This window comes from Lithobates pipiens, unplaced genomic scaffold (genome assembly GCF_037356315.1).
Source record: "Lithobates pipiens isolate NorthernLeopardFrog02 unplaced genomic scaffold, aLitPip1_a1.2 Scaffold_18, whole genome shotgun sequence".
NCBI lineage: Eukaryota > Metazoa > Chordata > Amphibia > Anura > Ranidae > Lithobates > Lithobates pipiens.
In genome coordinates this window covers 30,150,861-30,171,733 of record NW_027507758.1, presented here as the reverse complement: position 1 = coordinate 30,171,733, position 20,873 = coordinate 30,150,861, and the positions used below count along the sequence as shown (strand labels likewise).

Here is a 20,873-nt window from a genome sequence, read left to right as displayed (position 1 = left end):
CCATCGGGTCCTGGTGCTTTTAAGTTAGGCATCTCTGCCACCGCTCTTTGGAGTTCCTCGATAGTAATTGGGGCCTCCAAAACTACTAAGTCTTCTGCTATTATTGTTGGCATATTCAAATTCCCCAAAAAGCCCGCCATAGCTCCCCCTTCACTTCCTCCTTGGGACTTATATAGTGAACTATAGTAATGATAAAATATATTATTAATAATAGATGGTTCAGAAGTAATCTCTCCCTCTAAAGTTCTAATTGATATTATCGCTGACGGTGACGTATTTACTTTAACCAAAAATGACAGCATTCGCCCCACTCTTTCTCCCTCCCCAAAATTTGCTTGCTTCTGCAGTATACGTCTGTTGTCCATCTTATGCCTAATAGTTATCTTAAATTCTTGCTGTTTATCCAGCCAAGCCTTCTGTGTAGTAGGATTCGGATTCATAATGTACTGTCTTTCTGTCTCTAATACCGCCTTGGTAGCTTCCTCTTCCTGTTTTTTCATCTCGGCCCTACTTCTGGCGATTTGTTGAATAAAAAGACCTCTTAAAAAGGCCTTTAAAGAGTCCCAGATGGCCCCCACTGATGCTGTGCCCCTATTAACCTCAATGAACTCCTTTAACCTAGTTGTCACCCTATCCGTATCCTTCATTAATTCCAACCATACGGGGTCCAATTTCCATTGGCCAGAGTATTGTTTTTTAGCTACACAAAGTGTCACTATTAGGGGGGAGTGGTCCGAGACTCCTCTCGGGCCATATTCTACCTCGTCCACTCGTGGCATCGCACTGTTGTTAACCAAAGCCATGTCGAGTCTTGATAATGTAGAGAAAGTTGCGGAGTAACAAGAGTATTGTCGCTCCCCCGGGTGCCGAGTGCGCCATGCATCGCATAGGCCGGCTTCAAGTAGGAAACGAGCTAACCTCGTTTCCTCTTTCACCGTTGATGTTTTTCCAGTTGGAAATCTGTCCAAAGATTTGTCCAGGACCTCATTAAAGTCCCCTACTGCTATCACCGGAATATCAGGTTTATCTATTACAAAGGCTAATAGCTTGTATAGAATCTCCAATTTAGATGGAGGAGGAACATATATGTTGGCTATCACGTAGGGACTATTTTCAATTTGACAGTATAAAAAGATATACCTACCCTCTACATCTATACAGCTATTATAGCAAGAGAAACGAACCGCCCTGTCAACAAGGATGCTAACCCCTCTTGCATAGGTTGAGAACATGGAGTGAAACTGGGTCTGGAATTTCCGACCTTGTAGGCACCGAATCGTATCACCCGTTAAGTGGGTCTCCTGAAGGCATAGTAATCCGGGTCCTTTACCCTCTAAAGCTGACAAGACCACTTTTCTTTTGGTCGGATCTCCCAGGCCCCGCACATTCCATGATACTATCCTAATTCTCTTCCCCTGCATCACTACTTAATAACCTAACAATTGGGCAGTTTTGAGAATAACAGAAGAAACGGTGAAAAAAGTGTATAAGTATATCAGTACCAAGAGAGAGAAGAAAAGAAAGGGGAAAGCCTTCCCCTCCCCTTCCCTTCCCCTTAGTCTTACGTACATAAACTCTAAATAGTGCATACCATTTTCTCCCATCCCCTCCTAGACCGTGCGTCTCCAAACTTGTGTATCTTTGTATTATTTTTATTATCATTCCCTTACCCAAATTTATATATCCTTGTATTACTTTTATTGTCATTCCCTTACCCCGCCCTCCCTTCCCAATTCTCCCACCCAAATATATGTGTCCTTGTGTTATTTTTATTGTTGTTCCCTTTCCCCTCCTTCCCACCTCAACTCTCCCCCCTCCCCTTTCCCCAACCTCCCTCTCCCGCCCCCCTCCTCCCTTTTTACCAAACTCCCTCTCCCCCCCCCCTCGCCCCATAGGGCTACCCCCTAGGGGTACAATTGTGACCTTCTTGCAACACTCCCACCACTCACACATACCAATCCTACTCAGTGCTCTCACCCCGATTCCCCGCCCACTCATGGGAACCCTTTCTTCCCCACTACAAGTACCCACTTGTACTCCACACGCCCTTACTGCTCAATCCCTGCCCCCCACTCATATTGTGCATAATACCAGTGTAACAATTTTCAGCAAACTTACCCCTTATTCCTATCCCCCCCCCAAAAAAATATACCCCCGAATCCCTTAGAAACCACCCAACTGCCCTGTAACATATATTTATAGGTCTTTCTTACTTGCATCTAACCATTGGGATGCTTCCTGTGGCGTATTGAAAAAAAGCGTTTTTCCTAATGCAATCACCCTTAAGCGGGCTGGATAGAGGAGTGCATATTCTAACTTGTATTTAACCATTTCCCTTTTAACTGGTATAAATTCAGCTCTTCTTTTCTGAAGGTCAGGAGAGAAATCGGGATACAAAGACACCCTAGCTCCCTTATACCTAATGTCTCCTCTCAATCTAGCCTCTCGCAGTAGAGACACTTTATCCTGGTAATTAAGAATTTTAAGCATTATAGGCCTAGGGCGCTCCCCCATATGACGGGTTTTTCCCGGAGTACGATGTGCCCGTTCTATTGCGAATATCGGGGTAAATGTTTCCGCCCCGAAAAGTTCTCGGAACCACCCCTCCAGAAAACCTGTTAGATTGGTCCCCTCGCAATGTTCAGGGAGGCCTAGCACCCTGATATTATTTCTTCGATTCCTATTCTCCATCTCGTCGAGTTTGTCCGCTTGTGCAGCAGCTGCTTTTTTAAATGAATCAATTTCCAGCCTCATAGGCCTCAATTCATCCTCCATTGCACCCATGCGTTCCTCAAGCTCGGTAGTTCTTAGTATAGTCCTATTCAACTCCTGTCTCATGGACAGTAGTTCCTCCTTTATATATTTTAGCTGTTCATCAAAATTGGATATCGAGTTTTTGCATTCCTTAATTGCGTTCAAAATGTCTCTTAATGTGGGTTCCTCATCTGCATTACTCGGCATCACTGTATGGGAGCTACTTAGCGTTGTTTCCGAATTTATTGTTGCTATTGATAATTTTCCTCCCCCCCCTCCCTTATTGTCCCCCAATTTAGCAGCTGGAAAGATGGGGTTGGCCAAAGACTGGCCTTGGCTCCTTCTATCAGCAGATGAGTTCTTAGTATCTTTATTATGTAGATCACCCCGCTGAGTACTTGAATTGCTGGGTGAGACTGGGCCTGAGTGGGCGTAGCGCTCCAATTTTGCCGCTGCTGATGCTGCCGCCATTTGATTAGTTTTATCCTTGGCGGCACGAGTAATTTGTTGACCCTCTGCGGGTATTTGTTCCTCGGGGGATCTTTTTCTCGACATAATTGGATTAAGTAGCCACGTAAGAGCCCCCCTTACAGATTAGCGGCTTCTGCTTATCAACTAATCGAGATAATACAACAATAGTTAAATCCCACAGGGAAGAGAGGGGGGGAGAAAAAAAAAAAAAAAGGGGGGGGGGAGAAGGAGGAGGGCAACAATAATGTGGTGTCTCTCCTAGTATAGATAACACTGCTTATCAAGGGGGACAATGCTGGTTAACTCCTAGCTCCAGCCTCAGCAAATGACTCAATAGCACGAGACTCGCCGCCCTATAATGGGTTATTTATATTTGTATACATATGCATGTATCCACAGTGTGTTCACCATGTATATTCAGAATAGGGCAAACCAGGTCAATAATTTACATCAATATTTGTTAGAGACCAGAAGAAGGAAAGACACTTATCTCAGTTACTGGTGCATAGTCCATGAAACCATAGGAAGAGTATACAGGACATCCAGATCTTCCCCCTGAGGTTAAGCAGTTGGTGCAGTTACATTCAATTGTCGCTCATCTCAGCTTCCTTATTTGGCAGGTAAGTAGGAGGAGGATAGTAACCAGCGGGTAAGAGGGGGAGAGGGAGCTCTTTACAGGCATCCCCTCTCACTTGCCCAGCCCGCCGCACAGCTCCTGGGGCGCACAACACGCCGCACGAGTCCGCACGAGTCCGCACGAGTCCGCGCCTAATTCAAACCGGCCGGCAGGCACAGCGGTACCACGAGAGCCCGGGAACCGCTCGAAGTCTCGCGAGATCTTCAGCGAGATTCTCGGCCCCTGCTCCACCAACCGCTCGTCAGCAACAGCGGCCCCGTACTCCGAGCTCCGGCGGCCGCGAGCACTTTAGTTCAGGTAGGCGATCTCCGCCCAAACACAGGAGCATGAAAGCCACAAAGAAATGCAGTGCACAGGGGAGCCTCCAAGCAACGCCAGGCAGCCCGGGGCACACAGGATCAAAGCGGAGCGAAGAACTCACGATAGGCAGGGTGGGGAGCGGGAGAGCAGCTCCATGTTCTCACTCCTCACACGTCCTCACTCCCATTCACATCCGGCCACACCCCCCACGGGCCCCCCCATAATTATGATTTCTAATAAGGTGGCACAGAGCTTTGGTAGGTTTCCTCCTTATTTGTCCCTTATTTTGGTCTGATCTATATAGTTGTATATAAAATACTTAAAATTTTTTAAAAAAAAGTTTCCCAGTGCTAAACCTTTATAGCATAGAATGACACCTATCAAGAGTCTGATAAGGCTTCACACCCCGAGACAAATCTTGCAAAAAACACATTGAGGTTTCCCCATTGGGGTTTTTTAGCAGCAAAAGTAAGTCAAATAGAGGGATTTTCCATAGAAATAGATTTTATTGACAAAAGACTTTGGACATGGATTACACAATACAAAAGTTTAAAACATTGCCTCCCCTTTGAGGGTGCAGGAGGGATGATCTCTCAGCAGCATCCAGGATCACCAGTGGGGGAATCTTCTGTTTTTTCTATATGTCTTTTTAAAGAAGTCTCCGGATAAATGAGTCCATTTGGTGAATAAATTGCTTTTTAAAAAAATCTACACCCAGAGGCGCCCCCTTCTTCTTCTCTTTTTCTGCAACAGTCTAGGAGCCTGGTTTCAGCTCCACGTGGTGGCAGCCCTGCATTTTGAAAGTCCCACTTAAAGAACGAAAGACACTTTCATGGGACTTGAGAACTAAAAGTTCTTATATATATTATTGCCCTATATAACTCTATACAGACAACCCTCTAGAGTATATTATTATCTGATTTTTTGCGCCTCTACTTGTCGTGTACTATGACTATAACCCTTTGCTAATAGGTGTCCCTCATTCCCAACTCAAAAAGTCAAAAAATAAACAGCCAAAGGGCAACTGAGATCCATTTGAATTTTTCAAGCGTATCTAAGGCCAAAAACAAAGTGTAATATTGCAGCTTACCAGTGTTGGTGCTAGACACCCGCCTGCTGTGACCCGGCTTGATCCTGACCCCATGAGCTGGCTAAACAGTCCGTCGGATTTCAAAATACTGTATTTCACCTTATAAGTTCTGGATGCTGTTAAAAATAAGTGGGAAATGCAAAACTCTGGTGGGTGTAACAAGATGTCCGCTTGCCCCCTTCTCAGTGTATCCTTACTATGGAGGAGTTCGGGGTGTAGCAAGATGGCGGAGACGGAACGTTACTTCTGTTACATATTATGACGGGTCCCCTAATCTGAGGAAGCACCGGCAAATGAAGATGGGGTCAGGATCAAGCCGGGTCACAACAGGAAATCAGAGCAGAAATTAATTTAGGGGCAGGCCAAGTCAGCCATGGATAACCAGATCACAGGAACGGATACTGTAGTTACTGCAACTTGCTGGCTCAGCTCTGTTCCTTTAAATAGACAGTCTGCTACCAAGACTGGGATTAGGCGTTTGTGACCGTTCCCCTTCACATCCATACTTCCATGCAGTACCTGCTAGAATTAGCTTGTTTGTGTAAAAAAGGGTGCGCACGCAACCAACTGGCAATAACTATTTTTCTGTACATTTGCAGCAGGAGTAAGGTAAAAAATGCAGCATCTTCAGCTACTCCTAGACCTAGCAAAGAGCCTCCTCTGTAAGGTGCTCCCAACCATGGTTGCACTCATGCCTCCTTCACATACAATATAGGATTATTAGCCTTGCATTGTACATAATGATGCTGAAGGACCATCCACAGACCAGAACATCCAAGAGAACAACACAGTGCTGGAGCTGGCGCAAGGCAAATAATTCAGCCACGTCAGCTACCACTAGACCTAACGAGGTTCCTTCTCTCCAACGCGCTCCCAGCAATGGTTGCACTCCTGCCTCCTTCATACAGGGTTAAATGTCATGCTTTGATGTCATGATGATACCGAGGGACAACCCACAGCTCGGAGCATCAGGGAGAACAGGACAGTGCAGGAGCCAGCCAGAACAGGGGTAAGGTAAATAATGCAGCCTCTTCAGCTACCCCTAGACCAGTGATGGCGAATCTTGGCACCCCAGATGTTTTGGAACTACAATTCCCATGATGCTCTACTACACTGCGGTGTAGTGGAGCATCATGGGAAATATGGTTCCAAAACATCTGGGGTGCCAAGGTTCGCCATCACTGCCCTAGACCTAATAAAGAGCTTTCTAAGGTGCTCAAATTTGTGGTCACACTTCTGTTTACTTTCACGTACAATATAGGGTTTAATATTCCTGCATTGTAAGTGATGATGCTGAGGAACCACCCACAGTCTGGAGCACCAGGAGAACAGGACAGTGTTTAAGCCGCCCAGAGTAGGGGTAAGGCAAATTATGCAGCTTCTTCAGGTACCCCTAGTCTAATAAAAAGCCTTCTCTCCAAGGTCCTCCAGGCCATTGTGACACTCCTGTCTCTTTTACGTACAATACAGGGTTATTAGTACTGGATTGTATGTGATTATTTCGGGGGGGGGGGGGGGGGGGCTGTAAAGTTACAGGGGTTTTAAAACTAGGTGACGGGGAGGGCCCAGAGGTAGAGATAGTCAGTACGGAACATATTCCAGAGGGTAGTATTGGGGGAATTAGTGGTAGGTTGACCAAAGCACATAAACCCAAGGTAAGTATAGTAACGAGTCGCAATCTCGGAACACCCAATAAGAGGATAGTACATGACCGGTCTAAACTACATGGCATGTTCACCAATGCAAGGAGCCTGGCGGACAAGATGGGTGAACTAGAGATACTGTTGTACGAGGAGGATTTGGATTTTATGGGAATTTCAGAGACCTGGTTCAAAGGCTCTCATGATTGGCTGGCAGCCATTCAAGGGTATACACTTTATCGTAAGGATAGAGAGGGTTAAAAAGGGGGAGGGGTATGCCTATATATCAAGAATAATGTACAATTGAATGTGAGAGATGACATCACTAAGGGAGCTAGGGAGGAGGTGGAATCCTTATGGGTAGAGCTCCAAAGGGATGAAGCTAAGGGGAAAATAATACTGGGAGTATGCTATAGGCACCCTAACCCGAGGGAGGAGGGTGAGATGGATATCCTATCACAAGCTGGATTAGCAGCAATGATGAGAAGTGTTATCATAATGGGGGATTTTGGGGGATATCCAGACATAGACCTGACGGAGGAAACCACGCATCTGTATAAGGCTCACCAGTTCCTAAATGTCTTGCAGGACAATTTCATGGTTCAGATGGTAGACGCACCAACTAGAAATAAAGCGTTACTGGATCTACTGATTACCAACAAAAGTAAAGTTAGGGGGAAAACACTGCGCTATAGTTAAATATATATAAAAAACGGCCTCAACAGCCAAAAATAGCAGCTAACACTAAAAATAAACAAAGTTCAGCAAACATAGAGAAAAAATTGGTGTAGCGCTTCAATAGTAATAGGTGTAATCAACATAAATTGAAGAAAATAATCAAATAACAGAAATCATATAGTTAATATAAATAATTCAAGAAAAGAGTCCATAAGATGGGCACCAATTTCACAATAAAGCTGGTATGGAGATGACTGGACCGTCATAAGGCAAAAACAGATCACACTAAGCAGATGTGTTCATGTAAGTCAGCTTGTCTGTAAACGTCAAAGAGAGTAGATAAATACTTCTTACCAACTCTGTTGGACTCACACAGTCGTATGACAGTTGAGTCTGAAAAGGCTTGAGGTCACAATCTGGGACCAAGGAGTATATGGAGGGAGGTCCGTTGGACTGGTGGAGGAACTTCAAACGGCTGTATGCTCAATGGTGTGTTTCACAGATGGAACATCGAGGTAGTTTGAAATCCAGCTCAGACGTGGCCCATTATACCGATACTCCAATCACCCCAAGTGGGGAGGAAGATGTTTGGGGGTTTAGACCAAAAAGAAGGGAAAAAAGAAAAAAGAGCTCCACATGGTGCGGGTCAAACGGTATAAAATGCGAATTTATTGAAGTCAAAAGGTTATTAATGACTTAATGGTGATCACAAAAATAGGATAAAATAAAGTTAAAAGCAATGTAGGGTGCCAACAGCTATCCCAACGCGTTTCGACATAAATGTCTTCGACAGGGGCATGTCGAAGACATTTATGTCGAAACGCGTTGGGCTAGCTGTTGGCACCCTACATTGCTTTTAACTTTATTTTATCCTATTTTTGTGATCACCATTAAGTCATTAATAACCTTTTGACTTCAATAAATTCGCATTTTATACCGTTTGACCCGCACCATGTGGAGCTCTTTTTTCTTTTTTCCCTTCTTTTTGGTCTAAACCCCCAAACATCTTCCTCCCCACTTGGGGTGATTGGAGTATCGGTATAATGGGCCACGTCTGAGCTGGATTTCAAACTACCTCGATGTTCCATCTGTGAAACACACCATTGAGCATACAGCCGTTTGAAGTTCCTCCACCAGTCCAACGGACCTCCCTCCATATACTCCTTGGTCCCAGATTGTGACCTCAAGCCTTTTCAGACTCAACTGTCATACGACTGTGTGAGTCCAACAGAGTTGGTAAGAAGTATTTATCTACCCTCTTTGACGTTTACAGACAAGCTGACTTACATGAACACATCTGCTTAGTGTGATCTGTTTTTGCCTTATGACGGTCCAGTCATCTCCATACCAGCTTTATTGTGAAATTGGTGCCCATCTTATGGACTCTTTTCTTGAATTATTTATATTAACTATATGATTTCTGTTATTTGATTATTTTCTTCAATTTATGTTGATTACACCTATTACTATTGAAGCGCTACACCAATTTTTTCTCTATGATTACCAACAATACAGACCTGATCACTGATGTGGAAATACGGGGCAATTTAGGAAACATCGATCACAAGTTGTTAGAAAAGTTTTAAATGTTTATTGTGTGACTATTAGAAAAACAATAATCCTGAGACTGATTTGTTAAAAAGCTTACTTCTGAGCACATTATTGTATTAACTCATTGTATTGTTTTGTCTTAATTAACTCCATAGTAAGTTGTAGGATGATTACATTTAACTAAATATGATAGCCTAAGAATGTACAGGGAATATGTATAGCTTATAAAGTGCAAGCCTGTGCCATGACACGTTAATTTATGTTCTTTCAGCCAATAGAAGCACAGAGATGTTATTCTTGTGGGATATGTGAGGGCGGAACACTTTCTTTTGTTGAGACTTTTTCTTCAGCTTTCGTCCTGTAAGCATGTCTCCCTGTTGTGGGCCACATCAGAAATAAATTGTCTGCTTCTCAAGAACACCTGATGTTTTTTTTACTGATCACAAGGGAATTTCCTAACATTTTTGGTCTTTCGAGCCGGGAGCAACACGCTGGTTTTCAGATCAGACGGCCCGACAACACTTCGGTGAGTATTGGACTTTGAAGCTCACCGAACCTTACAAGTCCCCCCAATCAATGTTATTTGGTGAAAAAGGGGCGGGGCCATAGATCTGAATTCCACTGTCTGTTTCCGAACCTTGTGTGATCCAGTCCAGGTGTTTGAGAGGTAAGATAATTTAAATTATTCTTAATTCTTTCTGAGTCTTTTCTTCTCTTTCTCTTGCTTCTGGTTTAATGTGTTGTAATTGCCGACATTGGTATTGATCGTATAATATCTAGATAATCCAGTGCTCGTAGACAGAGACACTTGGGGACGTTGTCTAAGGTAAAAAATTACGTCGCCCGCTGTCCGGACAGATAACAAAAAGATTTGAGGTATACCGAATGTCAGAGGTTAATTGCCTGACTGTTTTAAGCGCTGTCTGTTTAGTTAAGTGATCTAAGATCGCAAGGCTAATTTTCTTCTGTGTGTGTTTACTTTATCTTTGTTTATGTTTAACCCTTTCTGATTCTCTCGATAGTGTGGGAATGGGTTGTTGTTTTTTTTTCTCTTGTATTGACATGGTTTTTGTGCTGCATATTTCTAAGCAGATAAGAAGGCAAATTCACTGAACTCTCTCCCCCTCCCCCTCCCCTCATGGAAGAATTTCTCCTGATCCTGCAAGACCGTTGTAAAAGTTAACCCTTGATTAGCTATGATAATACAGAAGGGTTATATTGTATATATTGAAACTTAGCATAAAAGAAAAAGAAGGTATATGGCATTTTGGAGTAAATAGAATGTTGTAGAATTATCAGGTGGTTTGATGAAAGAGAAGCACGGATTATGAATGCAATGATATAAGGAGTGCTGGACATGACAGTGTGGATGAGGGACACAGAGGGTTAAGCTTTATGGGTGGAGTTCAGGAAAAGGTTTGCAGGAAACAAGTTCAGTGTAGGGGAGGGGTCACATAAAAGGGAGAGGTGTGGCTTTAAGGAATCATTCAGAGCCCAGTGTGACACAGAGGAGGCAGTTTTTTCGCTGCTCCTCTGCTATGGCGGACCTCGAGGGACTCTTCGCGCGGCTGCGACGGGCGGCGGAGGTGCACGGTGCGGACTGGCTGCGGGAACGTGTGGGTGACCTGGCGGACGGCGATGTGGACGGCGGCGGGACAGGTGAGGTTCCACTGCGCGCGCGGAGGTCTCGGCCTCCGGCGCGTTTTTCTCCTGGGCCTACTCCTCGGCCGCCTCGTGACTCCCGGAGCCCGGGGGTGGACCGATCGGTCCCCCCGGCAAAACGGCAGGTTCTCGGCTCCCCCCGGTCTGGGCGGTCGTTGCGCCGCCGACCGGAGGGGGGCGGGGCTTCGCGGCCGCATGGAAATGGCGCCGGGACCGCACGGGGCCCGGTGGAGGTGGGGGGGAGTGTGGATGGCTCTGGGTCGGCAGGCCAAGGGGGGGTGCACGTGGCGGGGGATCTGCGTCATGCTGGGTCTGGGTCCAGCATCCGCGCGGTGGGGGGGAGGGGGGCGCTCCGGGGGGGTCACATGCTGGAGGGGGGGGAGGGTGGGTCGCAGAAGGCTGCCAAGGTGCCTGGCAGGGCTGGTTTTAGACGCCGGCATGCCGGGGGCGGCGGGGGGAGGAGGACATTGCCTGCAGTCCCGGATCGCAGGGACCGGATGGACCGCGCGGAGCACAGGGGGATTGCCGCGTCCCCGGTGCGTGCTGGAGAGGTCGGTTCGGAGAGCGAGCTGTCCCAGGAGGAGGAGGGGTCCTTTTCTGCACCCGGACCGGTACCGGTCGCCGAGGCCCCTGGGGGCCCGGGTAAGTTGCGGGAGTCTACCTTGCTGGCGGATGCCTTGCGGGATCTGATGGGGGTGGCGCAGGGGGGTGCTGTACCCACGGGATCCCGGGACGTGTTGGGGGGGGTTGCGGCAGGTTCAGCGCAGGGGGCGGGGCCTGTGGCCCCGGGGGGGCTGTCAGGTCAGTTGCAGGAGCTGTTGGGGGGGCTGCAGGCCCTGGTGGGTAAGTTTGCTGGGGGCTCCGGGTCGCCTCAGGTGGCCCCCTGGATGGGTAATGTGGGGGGGGCCGGGGGGGCGGAGGTCATTCCTGCGCGGGATTCACCGCCTGCTGCGGTGTCAGGGAGCATGGATGCGGGGGCCGTGGGCTCGGGGGTCCCCCCGGTGCCCGCGGACCCGGGGGCGCGGTCTGACCTGGTTAGGATCGCGGATGCTGCCCGGTGCGAAGTCTATGTTTGTTTCGAAGGCCCATTGGGGGCGCATTTGAAGCAGGAGGTGCGGGACAAGATCGGCAAGGGTGAGTATGTGGAGATTTTCTCTTTGCTCCCCCTCGAGAAATTTAATTTGGACAGGGTTAAGCCGGACAGTTCCAAGAAGGACGACGAGGAAAAACGTAGGTATCGGCTGATCCCGCGCACATTTGCAAATTGGCTTCAGGCGTTCGCTATCTTGGCTAGCGTGATAGGGGAAAAGAACCCCGAGCATTGCTCGGCGTTATTTTGCTACCTGGACGCGATTGGGGAGGCTCACCGAGTGTATGGAGGGCTGGCTTGGCTGCGCTATGATGAGCAGTTTCGTCAGCGTAAGGCAGTGCGGGCTGACCTGCGGTGGGATCACAAGGACATAAGCCTCTGGATGAGGCTTATGTCTGCTCCGCGGGCGCCCACTCCGTTTCTTCAGGGGGGGGCCGGGAGTGCGTCTTCCTCGGGACTGCCGGCCGGAAAGAAGTGGGGGGTGTGCTGGCCCTTCAATGAAGGGGCTTGTAAATTCGGAGGCGCGTGCCGCTTCAAGCATGAGTGCTCCGGGTGCGGCGGCATCCACCCCCTGTCCCGCTGTTTCAAAAAGGGTCAGCGGGCCGGTGCCGCCGGTCAAAAAAGGGATGACGCCGGTGAACCTGGGAAGGATGCTTCCTTTCCAAAATAGGTATCCGGATGGTGCGGCGGCGCGGGGGTTAATTCTGGGTTTTCGGGACGGTTTTAGGATTCCCTGTTCTTTGGGAGGGGTGCCGCCGTTGGCCAGGAATTTGCGTTCGGCTTTAGATCACCCGGGGGTGGTCGATGATAAACTGGGTAAAGAGGTGGCGCTGGGCCGGATGGGTGGCCCTTTCGAAGTGCAGCCGTGGGGGGACCTGGTGGTCTCCCCGTTGGGTGTAGTTCCTAAGAAGGAGCCGGGGAAGTTTCGCTTGATTCATCACCTGTCTTTTCCGAAAGGGGGGTCGGTCAATGATTTCATTGACCCGGAGGCGTGTACGGTTTCCTACACGTCTTTTGACGCGGCGGTACGGTGGGTCAGGCGGTATGGTCGTGGGGCTCTCATGGCCAAGGCGGATGTGGAATCGGCGTTTCGCCTTCTGCCGGTCCACCCGGACAGCTTCCGGCTGTTGGGATGCCATTGGCGGGGCAAGTTTTATGTGGACTTGTGCCTGCCCATGGGTTGTTCCATTTCATGCGCCTATTTTGAAGCTTTTAGTTCATTCTTGGAATGGGTGGTGAGAGATGTTTCGGGCCTGGAGTCGGTCATCCACTATTTGGATGATTTTCTGTGCGTGGGCCCGCCTGCCTCCAATGTGTGTGCGATTCTTCTGTCCACGTTGCAGCACATTGCGGGCAGGTTCGGGGTGCCGTTGGCGGGGGATAAGACGGAGGGCCCGGTGACGGAATTGAGTTTTCTGGGAATCGTGATTGATTCTATGGCAATGGAGTGTCGATTGCCAGAGAATAAATTACGGGATCTGCAGGCGGAGTTGGCGGGCATGCAGGGCCGGCCGAAGGTTCAGCTTCGGGCCCTGCAGTCCCTGTTGGGCAAGCTGAATTTCGCTTGCCGGATCATCCCTATGGGCCGTGTGTTCTGCCGACGGCTGTCGGGGGCCACTGCCGGGGTAACCGCCCCTACCCACTTCGTGCGTTTGCGAAGGGAACACCGGGAGGACCTGCGGGCTTGGCATGAATTTTTGGAGTCGTATAATGGGCGGGCTATGTGGATGTCGGGGCCAGTGAGCAACTTCGATGTGGAGTTGGTTACTGACGCGGCTGGCTCAACGGGTTATGGGGCATTTTTCCGGGGTCGGTGGAGTGCGGAACCTTGGCCACGCTCATGGGAGACTGCGGGGTTGTTGGGCAATTTGGTGTTGCTAGAATTGTTCCCGATAGTGGTGGCATTGGAGTTGTGGGGGGCGGAGTTTCGTAATTTGAAGTTGCGCATCAATTGCGATAACATGGGGGTGGTCCAGGTCCTCAATCGGATGACTGCTTCTTCCCCCCCGGTCATCCGGCTGCTGCGACACCTGGTCTTTCGATGTTTGCGGCTCAATGTTTACGTTTATGCTGTGCACATACCTGGGGTGGAGAATTCTTTGGCTGACTCGCTCTCTCGTTTTCAGTGGGACAAGTTCCGGCAGCTGGCGCCGGGAGCGGAGGAGTCGGGGGCGCCATGCCCCGGGTGGATGTGGGAACTTCCCTTGGAATCGCCGCAGGTTGGTTAAAAAGGTCGTTGAGTGAGGCTACATGGTCCGCTTATTCTAGAGTGTGGGCGGAATGGTGGGCGTTCCTGCGGGAGGTTGGAGTGGCTGGTCGGGGCTCCGACCGGCGCTGGGTGGTATTGTACTGGGTTGCCCGGAACATTGAGACGGGCCTGTCTCCCGCATCTATTGAGCGGAAGCTGGCGGGGTTGGCCTTTTTGTTCAAACTGTGGGGGGAGCCGGACGGGACGAAGGATTTTTGGGTGAAGCAAACGTTGAAGGGGTATAGGAGGGATTGGAAGGGTAGGGATGCGCGCCGGCCGGTGTCATTTGACAATCTGTTGGCAATTTGTTCTCGGCTGGTGGACGTTTGCTCGTCTGCTTACGAGACCGTCCTGTTTACGGCAGCGTTTTCGTTGGCGTTTTATGGGGCTTTTAGGATTGGGGAGTTGGTGTGTCGCTCAAAACGGGTGGCTGGGGGTCTGTTGGATCAGGATGTGCAGGTGGTTGCGGATCGGGTGAGTATACGGTTGCGTAGGTCTAAGACTGATCAACGGGGCAAGGGAGTGGCGATTACGCTGCTCGCCCTGCCGGGCTCGGTAGTGTGCCCGGTGGCGGCGGTACGGGCTTTCCGGGCGGTGCGGCCTGGGAGGGCGGGCCCCTTTTTGGTGCACGAGGAGGGCTCTTTTCTATCCCGTTTTCAGTTTGTGTCGGTCTTTCGGCAATGCCTGAGGGCGGTGGGTTTGGATGAGCGGGACTACGCGTCCCACTCTTTTCGGATTGGGGCGGCCACGGAGGCGGCTCGATGTGGGCTGGAGGAGGCGGTGGTTCGCCGGATTGGTAGATGGGAGTCCCGGAGGTTCCGGTCCTATGTCCGGCCGCAGTTGCTACTGGGGTAAGGAGGGTGCGGCTGGGGGTTGTTTGCTGTGGGATTTATGGGGGGGAGGACTGTGCTTGTAACATTCCTTTGGTTGTTGTGTTATTTCTCTTGTTTTCATTCCAGATGGAGGTTCTCAACGCCTCGTTTGGATCCTGGGGCATTCGTACGTCTGCTGGGGGGCCAGGAGAGGTGATTCTCTACCAGCAGGCAGGCAATTAGGTATCCCCAGGGAGGTAGCTAGGGTGATGTGGTTGGGTTTCCCGGGCATGAGGTGGGAGCGTGTCATGAGGGAGGTGGAGCGTTTCGCTTTGAGGGATAGGCCCCCGGATGTGCTGGTTGTTCATGCGGGGGGCAATGACCTGGGAGTTCGGAAAGTGAAGGACATTTTGGCGGATATCAAGGCTGATGTGTTGCGCATGCGAGTCCTTTTCCCGGGCACCATTTTGGTGTGGTCGGACATTGTGGCCAGAACGGTGTGGCGGGGGGCCAGGTCTTTAGCCAGCCTTGAGAAAACCAGGATTAGGGTTAATAAGGTTGTTGGGCGGTTTGTAGTGCAGAACGGGGGCATTGTGGTAAGACACAGGGAATTGGAGGTGAATGTAGGGCTTTATCTTAGGCGGGATGGCGTGCATCTATCGGATGTGGGGATTGACCTCTGGTCCTTTGGCTTACAGGAGGGCATACAGAAAGCTCTTCGGGTGTGGGGCGGCCCTCAAGGTTGAGGGGGTCACCCTTTCGGGCTGTGGCGGTGTGTTTTCTGGTGGTTTCTGACGGTAGACAGGTACTCAGAAGGGATCTGAGGGTGTGGGGGGCTCATCTAACGATCGGCCCCTCTGGGTATTCCTGAACGTTGGAGGGAATACGGTTATGTTCACTGGCGGAAGTTGTCTCCGACCGGTCACAGGTGGAGGCCTTTGGGAAGTTGGTCAGGTGTACCGCAGTGATTGGGTATTGGCTTAAGTGTGGTCACCGTCAGAGATCACCAGAATGGGCAGTTAATGTTAATTAAAATGTGGTTTAATGTTAATAAAGTTATTTATATTTATATATTTATATATATATTTATATATTTATATATTTTCATATTTACAAGTTATTGGAGTAATTTTGAGTTATGTTTAATAAAGGCTGTTGTGGCCAGTTTACTCCAACCTATGGTGTGGTCTCGTTTCTAATAGATAAGGAATAGTATAAGGGGAACATTCAGACTACACTAGTCAAGAGAAGCACGGATTATGAATGCAATGATATAAGGAGTGCTGGACATGACAGTGTGGATGAGGGACACAGAGGGTTAAGCTTTATGGGTGGAGTTCAGGAAAAGGTTTGCAGGAAACAAGTTCAGTGTAGGGGAGGGGTCACATAAAAGGGAGAGGTGTGGCTTTAAGGAATCATTCAGAGCCCAGTGTGACACAGAGGAGGCAGTTTTTCCCACCCTCCCGCCCTATTGTTATGTGTTTGTTTTGTGGTGTTTTGTTGCTGGTCTTTTTCTTCTTTTGCAGGTTTCATCGGTTGTCACGGCAGCTGAAAGTTTTTCGTGTTGGCGGTGTGTTTTCTGGTGGTTTCTGACGGTAGACAGGTACTCAGAAGGGATCTGAGGGTGTGGGGGGCTCATCTAACGATCGGCCCCTCTGGGTATTCCTGAACGTTGGAGGGAATACGGTTATGTTCACTGGCGGAAGTTGTCTCCGACCGGTCACAGGTGGAGGCCTTTGGGAAGTTGGTCAGGTGTACCGCAGTGATTGGGTATTGGCTTAAGTGTGGTCACCGTCAGAGATCACCAGAATGGGCAGTTAATGTTAATTAAAATGTGGTTTAATGTTAATAAAGTTATTTATATTTATATATTTATATATATATTTATATATTTATATATTTTCATATTTACAAGTTATTGGAGTAATTTTGAGTTATGTTTAATAAAGGCTGTTGTGGCCAGTTTACTCCAACCTATGGTGTGGTCTCGTTTCTAATAGATAAGGAATAGTATAAGGGGAACATTCAGACTACACTAGTCATGTGAAAAGAAATGAAAAAAAAAGGGCTGTGGATTTTTTCATTGCTATGAAGGTCAAGAAGTTGTTTCTCAGAAACAAGAAAATGCAGATTGCCTGACAGAGGTTAATTTGTGCATCTGTGAAAATATTAGGACTTTTGGTGGGAAAAAGAGTTTGAAAAATAGTCTTAAAGTAAATATTTATATTGGATTGGAGTTATTTTTAGAATTCATAGACTTTCAACTGTGAAGTGTTAATGATGCAATGCTGTTTATATTTGGGTACATTTATAAGTCAAAAGGCTAAGTTCTGAATCAGAATACTAAAAAAAATTAAAAAGAAAGAAAGTTCTATTTTGGGGTCCTGTGGATAAGCTTAAAATATCAGGACCCAAAGTTCAAAAAAGGTATCGGTTAAAAAAATGGCGGAATATTGGCTTCAGCATGCTAGAATTAGGGTAGAAGGAAGAACAAAGGAAAAATGCCAAGCCCAATTGCCCCTAGTGGACAAAGAGGATGATCTCATCTGCTGTACCCAGAGACCACCTCCCTATAATGGTCCTCCCCCTCAGGTGCAAGTAACTGCCCAGAGTAACACCTTCCCTGTGACATCCACCCCTGTCAAAGGAACCGCCTCTGAACAAACCCCCAATTCCACTTCCTCAATCTCTCCAGACAGTAGTTCAGTCCTGGAGATGAACAGATCGATCCTTGAAACATTAACTGACGCCATAACTCATGCACAGGGACGGGGGGGGGATCCATTGCCTCCAGAAAGCCCAGACTTAGGAAACAGGTTGACTGCCCTACTGAACAGATGCCAGCTTAGATGGGTATAACGGACTGATTGGCAAAAAAATAAATAAATATGACAGTACAAGAAGACAAAGAAAGTGTCAGTGACTACCTAAATAAATTACGAGAGATTTTTAGAGTGTTCTCCGGGCTCCCCGAAGCTGAAGATGTGTATAGTGCATATTAGCAACAGCTAAAGATTGCTTTTTTTAAATGGATTGAAACAGGATCATAAGGATTACATTGTTTAAAACATGGTTACTTACCGAACTGTATCAGTTTTAGATGTTTTACAATATGCTAAGCATTCTGAGAAGTATTTGAAAGCAAAAGCAAAAAAGAATGTGAAAATAAAAGGTTCTTATGCAAGGTGATGAAAGAGAGGAGGATGCAGAAGAGTACACTGCTGAGGCAGAACCAGAGGGGTCTCATAGAGGAAGGATTACTCTACAGAAATAGACAGTGCAACGAGAGTACTTCCACCCTGTGTACAAGCACTGGTAGCATCAGCGGTGTAGTGGTTAGCACTCTCGCCTAGCAGTGAAGGGGGTCACTGGTTCGAATCCCAATTATGACGCTGCCTGCCTGGAGTTTGCATGTACTCCCTGTGCCTGCGTGGATTTCCTCCGGGTGCTCTGGTTTCCTCCCGCACTCCGGGGACATGCAGGTGGGTTGATTGGCTTCTGTCCCGGTTTGGCCCTGGTATATGAATGGGGACGTTGGATCCTTGGGGGTGGAGAACGATGTGGGTGTACAGGGGTAGGGGCTAGACGCTCGCTCAGGCTGAACCGGATGGACTGGTGTCTTTATTCAACTTTACTAACTGAAAAGGTACCACATGCAGTGTTTGTTATCCTGTTACAGCAAAAGATATCACATTTGAGCCCAGCACGACACTTTTCCTGTATGACAATACTCTTGACACAACCTCACTTAACAATACAGAGGTGTACTACATTAAACCCATCCACGCTACTACCACTTCCTACTGACGGGTATAAACATGACTGCACTGTTGCCATCGCTGAAAAGGTACTGCCACGAAGTGATCTGAAAGATGTACCATTATCTAACCCTGACATGATACTTTTTGTTGATGGTTCTAGTAAGAAAAAATCCAGATGGCACAAATGCAACAGGATATGCAGTAGTGACACAGGATGAGATTTTGGAAGCGGGGCCACTACCAAAACATTATTCAGCACAAGTTGCAGAACTTGTAGCACTGACAAGAGCATGTATACTGTCAGAAGGAAATCTGTAACCACATACACTGACAGTCAATATGCCTTTTCAACAGTGCATGTTTTTGCACAACAATGGAAAAACAGGGGGATGGTCACCTCCAGTGGTAAACCAATTTCACATACGGACTTCATTTTAGAACTCCTAGATGCAATACAGTTACCAAAAAAAAGCTTGCAATCTGTAAATGTCAAGCACACACAAAATATACGGACCCCATCTCAAAGGGAAATAAAAGGGCAGATGAAGCTGCACATAAAATAATGACGAGAAATCATAGTGATAGATCATACAGTCCTTACTGATATGCAGCAAAATGCCCCCCCTGGGGAAAACAATATTGGAAAACAAAGGGTTGCACAATAATTGATGATATTTACACATCACCTGAAGGGAAACCGGTATTACCAAAATCTTTATTTAGGTATGCAGCAGTATTGACACATGGAGTAACGCATGTGTCAAACAGGGGGATGACTGAGATGTTAAATAAAGTATGTACAGCCTATGGATTCACAAATTATTATTAAAAAAAAAACTTTTTGCTCTCTATGTCTTATATGTGCAAGACACAATGCTCAGGGAGGTATAAGACCACAGAAAGGGAAGTTCCCTACACCACAATATCCATTCCAACACATTTGCATGGATTTTATTGAATTAGACAAATGTGAAAGGAAGAAATATTGTTTGGTACCCAGGCACCCTGACCAAATGGGAGGAGATATTCCCGACAGGAAGTGCAGATGCACAGACTGTAGCCAAAGCATTACTAAGAGATATTATTCCTAGATTTGGAATCCCTGAAAGGATTTACCGTGATAATGGACCCCATTTTGTAATTAAAAAATATACAACATTTGATAGAAGTGATGAGAATTAAAGGGAAATACCATTGTGCCTATCATTCCCAATCAGCTGGATTGGTAGAAAGACATAATGGCATTCTAAAAAGCAAACTGAGAAAAGCTATGGAAGAAACAGGTAAAAATAATTGGATGTATTGCCTACTAGTAGCTGTGACCAGTATGTATATCACACCCCAAAAAAAAGATGAAAAGGTGCATGTGGGAGATTGGGGTCTCAATAAAAAGTAATAAGAAAAAAGCAGTGGTACTCCCCAAGGTGGGATGGTCCTTTCAAAGTCCTTTTAACTACCCCTACTGTGATAAGGATTGCAGAGAGGTCTACCTGGATTCACCAGTCCCATTGTAAAAACGTTTTACAGGCAGAGTAGGGCCAGTTGGCTACAAGAGGTCCAGAAAGTCCGGCTACAAAGGGAGGTCTCACACAAGGTGGGACTTGTCTCAAACCGGTGAAGTCTCCCTCCCCTTCCAACTCCCCTATCCTATCCGCTGGAACTCTGTAGCTGGTTAGGATGAAAGGGACAGAAATTATCCTTGGGTTACTGGTGACACTAGGAGAGGCATCCATAAGAGGGGGTAGGCGCTATGGAAGAGTAGAGGAACTTTTGGATTGGGAAAGAACAGGAAAAGCATTAAATCCAAAACTTTATAGAGGGAATAACTAGCACTATACTGGTAGACTTCTGTCAGATTGCAGATTGTGGGGATACAACTGGGGCTAGAGGACTTCTATGGGCAGATATATACATCTGCTGACTCTGGAATAAGGCAGGATGTCAAGCATGGGATCAGGCCCTGTGGACTACAGCGCATCAAGATTGGGGGTATAATCAACCAGGGGCTAAAAAGAGTGGTATAAAGGAGAGACTCATAATCACAAAAGCGGCCAACTCCCCCTGCACAAATAGTAAGAACTGTAACCAACTATTAATAACATTAACGGAGCCGAGGAAGGAAGATCAGCGGTTGTATTCCATGGGAGCATGGGTGTCAGGAACATTTTTCCCTGAGGTA

At 47.6% G+C, this 20,873-nt stretch overlaps 1 protein-coding gene across 1 annotated transcript; it reads left to right on the top strand.

Annotated features, from left to right (window-relative positions):
• Positions 1-10,434: 10,434 nt before the first annotated feature.
• Positions 10,435-16,899, top strand: LOC143987052 (integrase/recombinase xerD homolog). Its single transcript, XM_077485513.1, has 2 exons — positions 10,435-10,780; positions 14,000-16,899. Exons 1-2 carry the CDS (start codon positions 10,660-10,662, stop codon positions 14,974-14,976), a joined length of 1,098 nt encoding a protein of 365 aa, XP_077341639.1. The 5' UTR covers positions 10,435-10,659; the 3' UTR covers positions 14,977-16,899.
• The last annotated feature ends 3,974 nt before the right edge of the window (positions 16,900-20,873 follow it).

Coding starts and splice junctions, on each gene's coding strand:
- LOC143987052 (XM_077485513.1), top strand. CDS start 10,660: ATGGCGGACCTCGAGGGACTCTTCGCGCGGCTGCGACGGGCGGCGGAG. Junction 10,781..13,999: donor TGTGGACGGCGGCGGGACAG/GTGAGGTTCCAC, acceptor TCTCGTTTTCAG/TGGGACAAGTTCCGGCAGCT.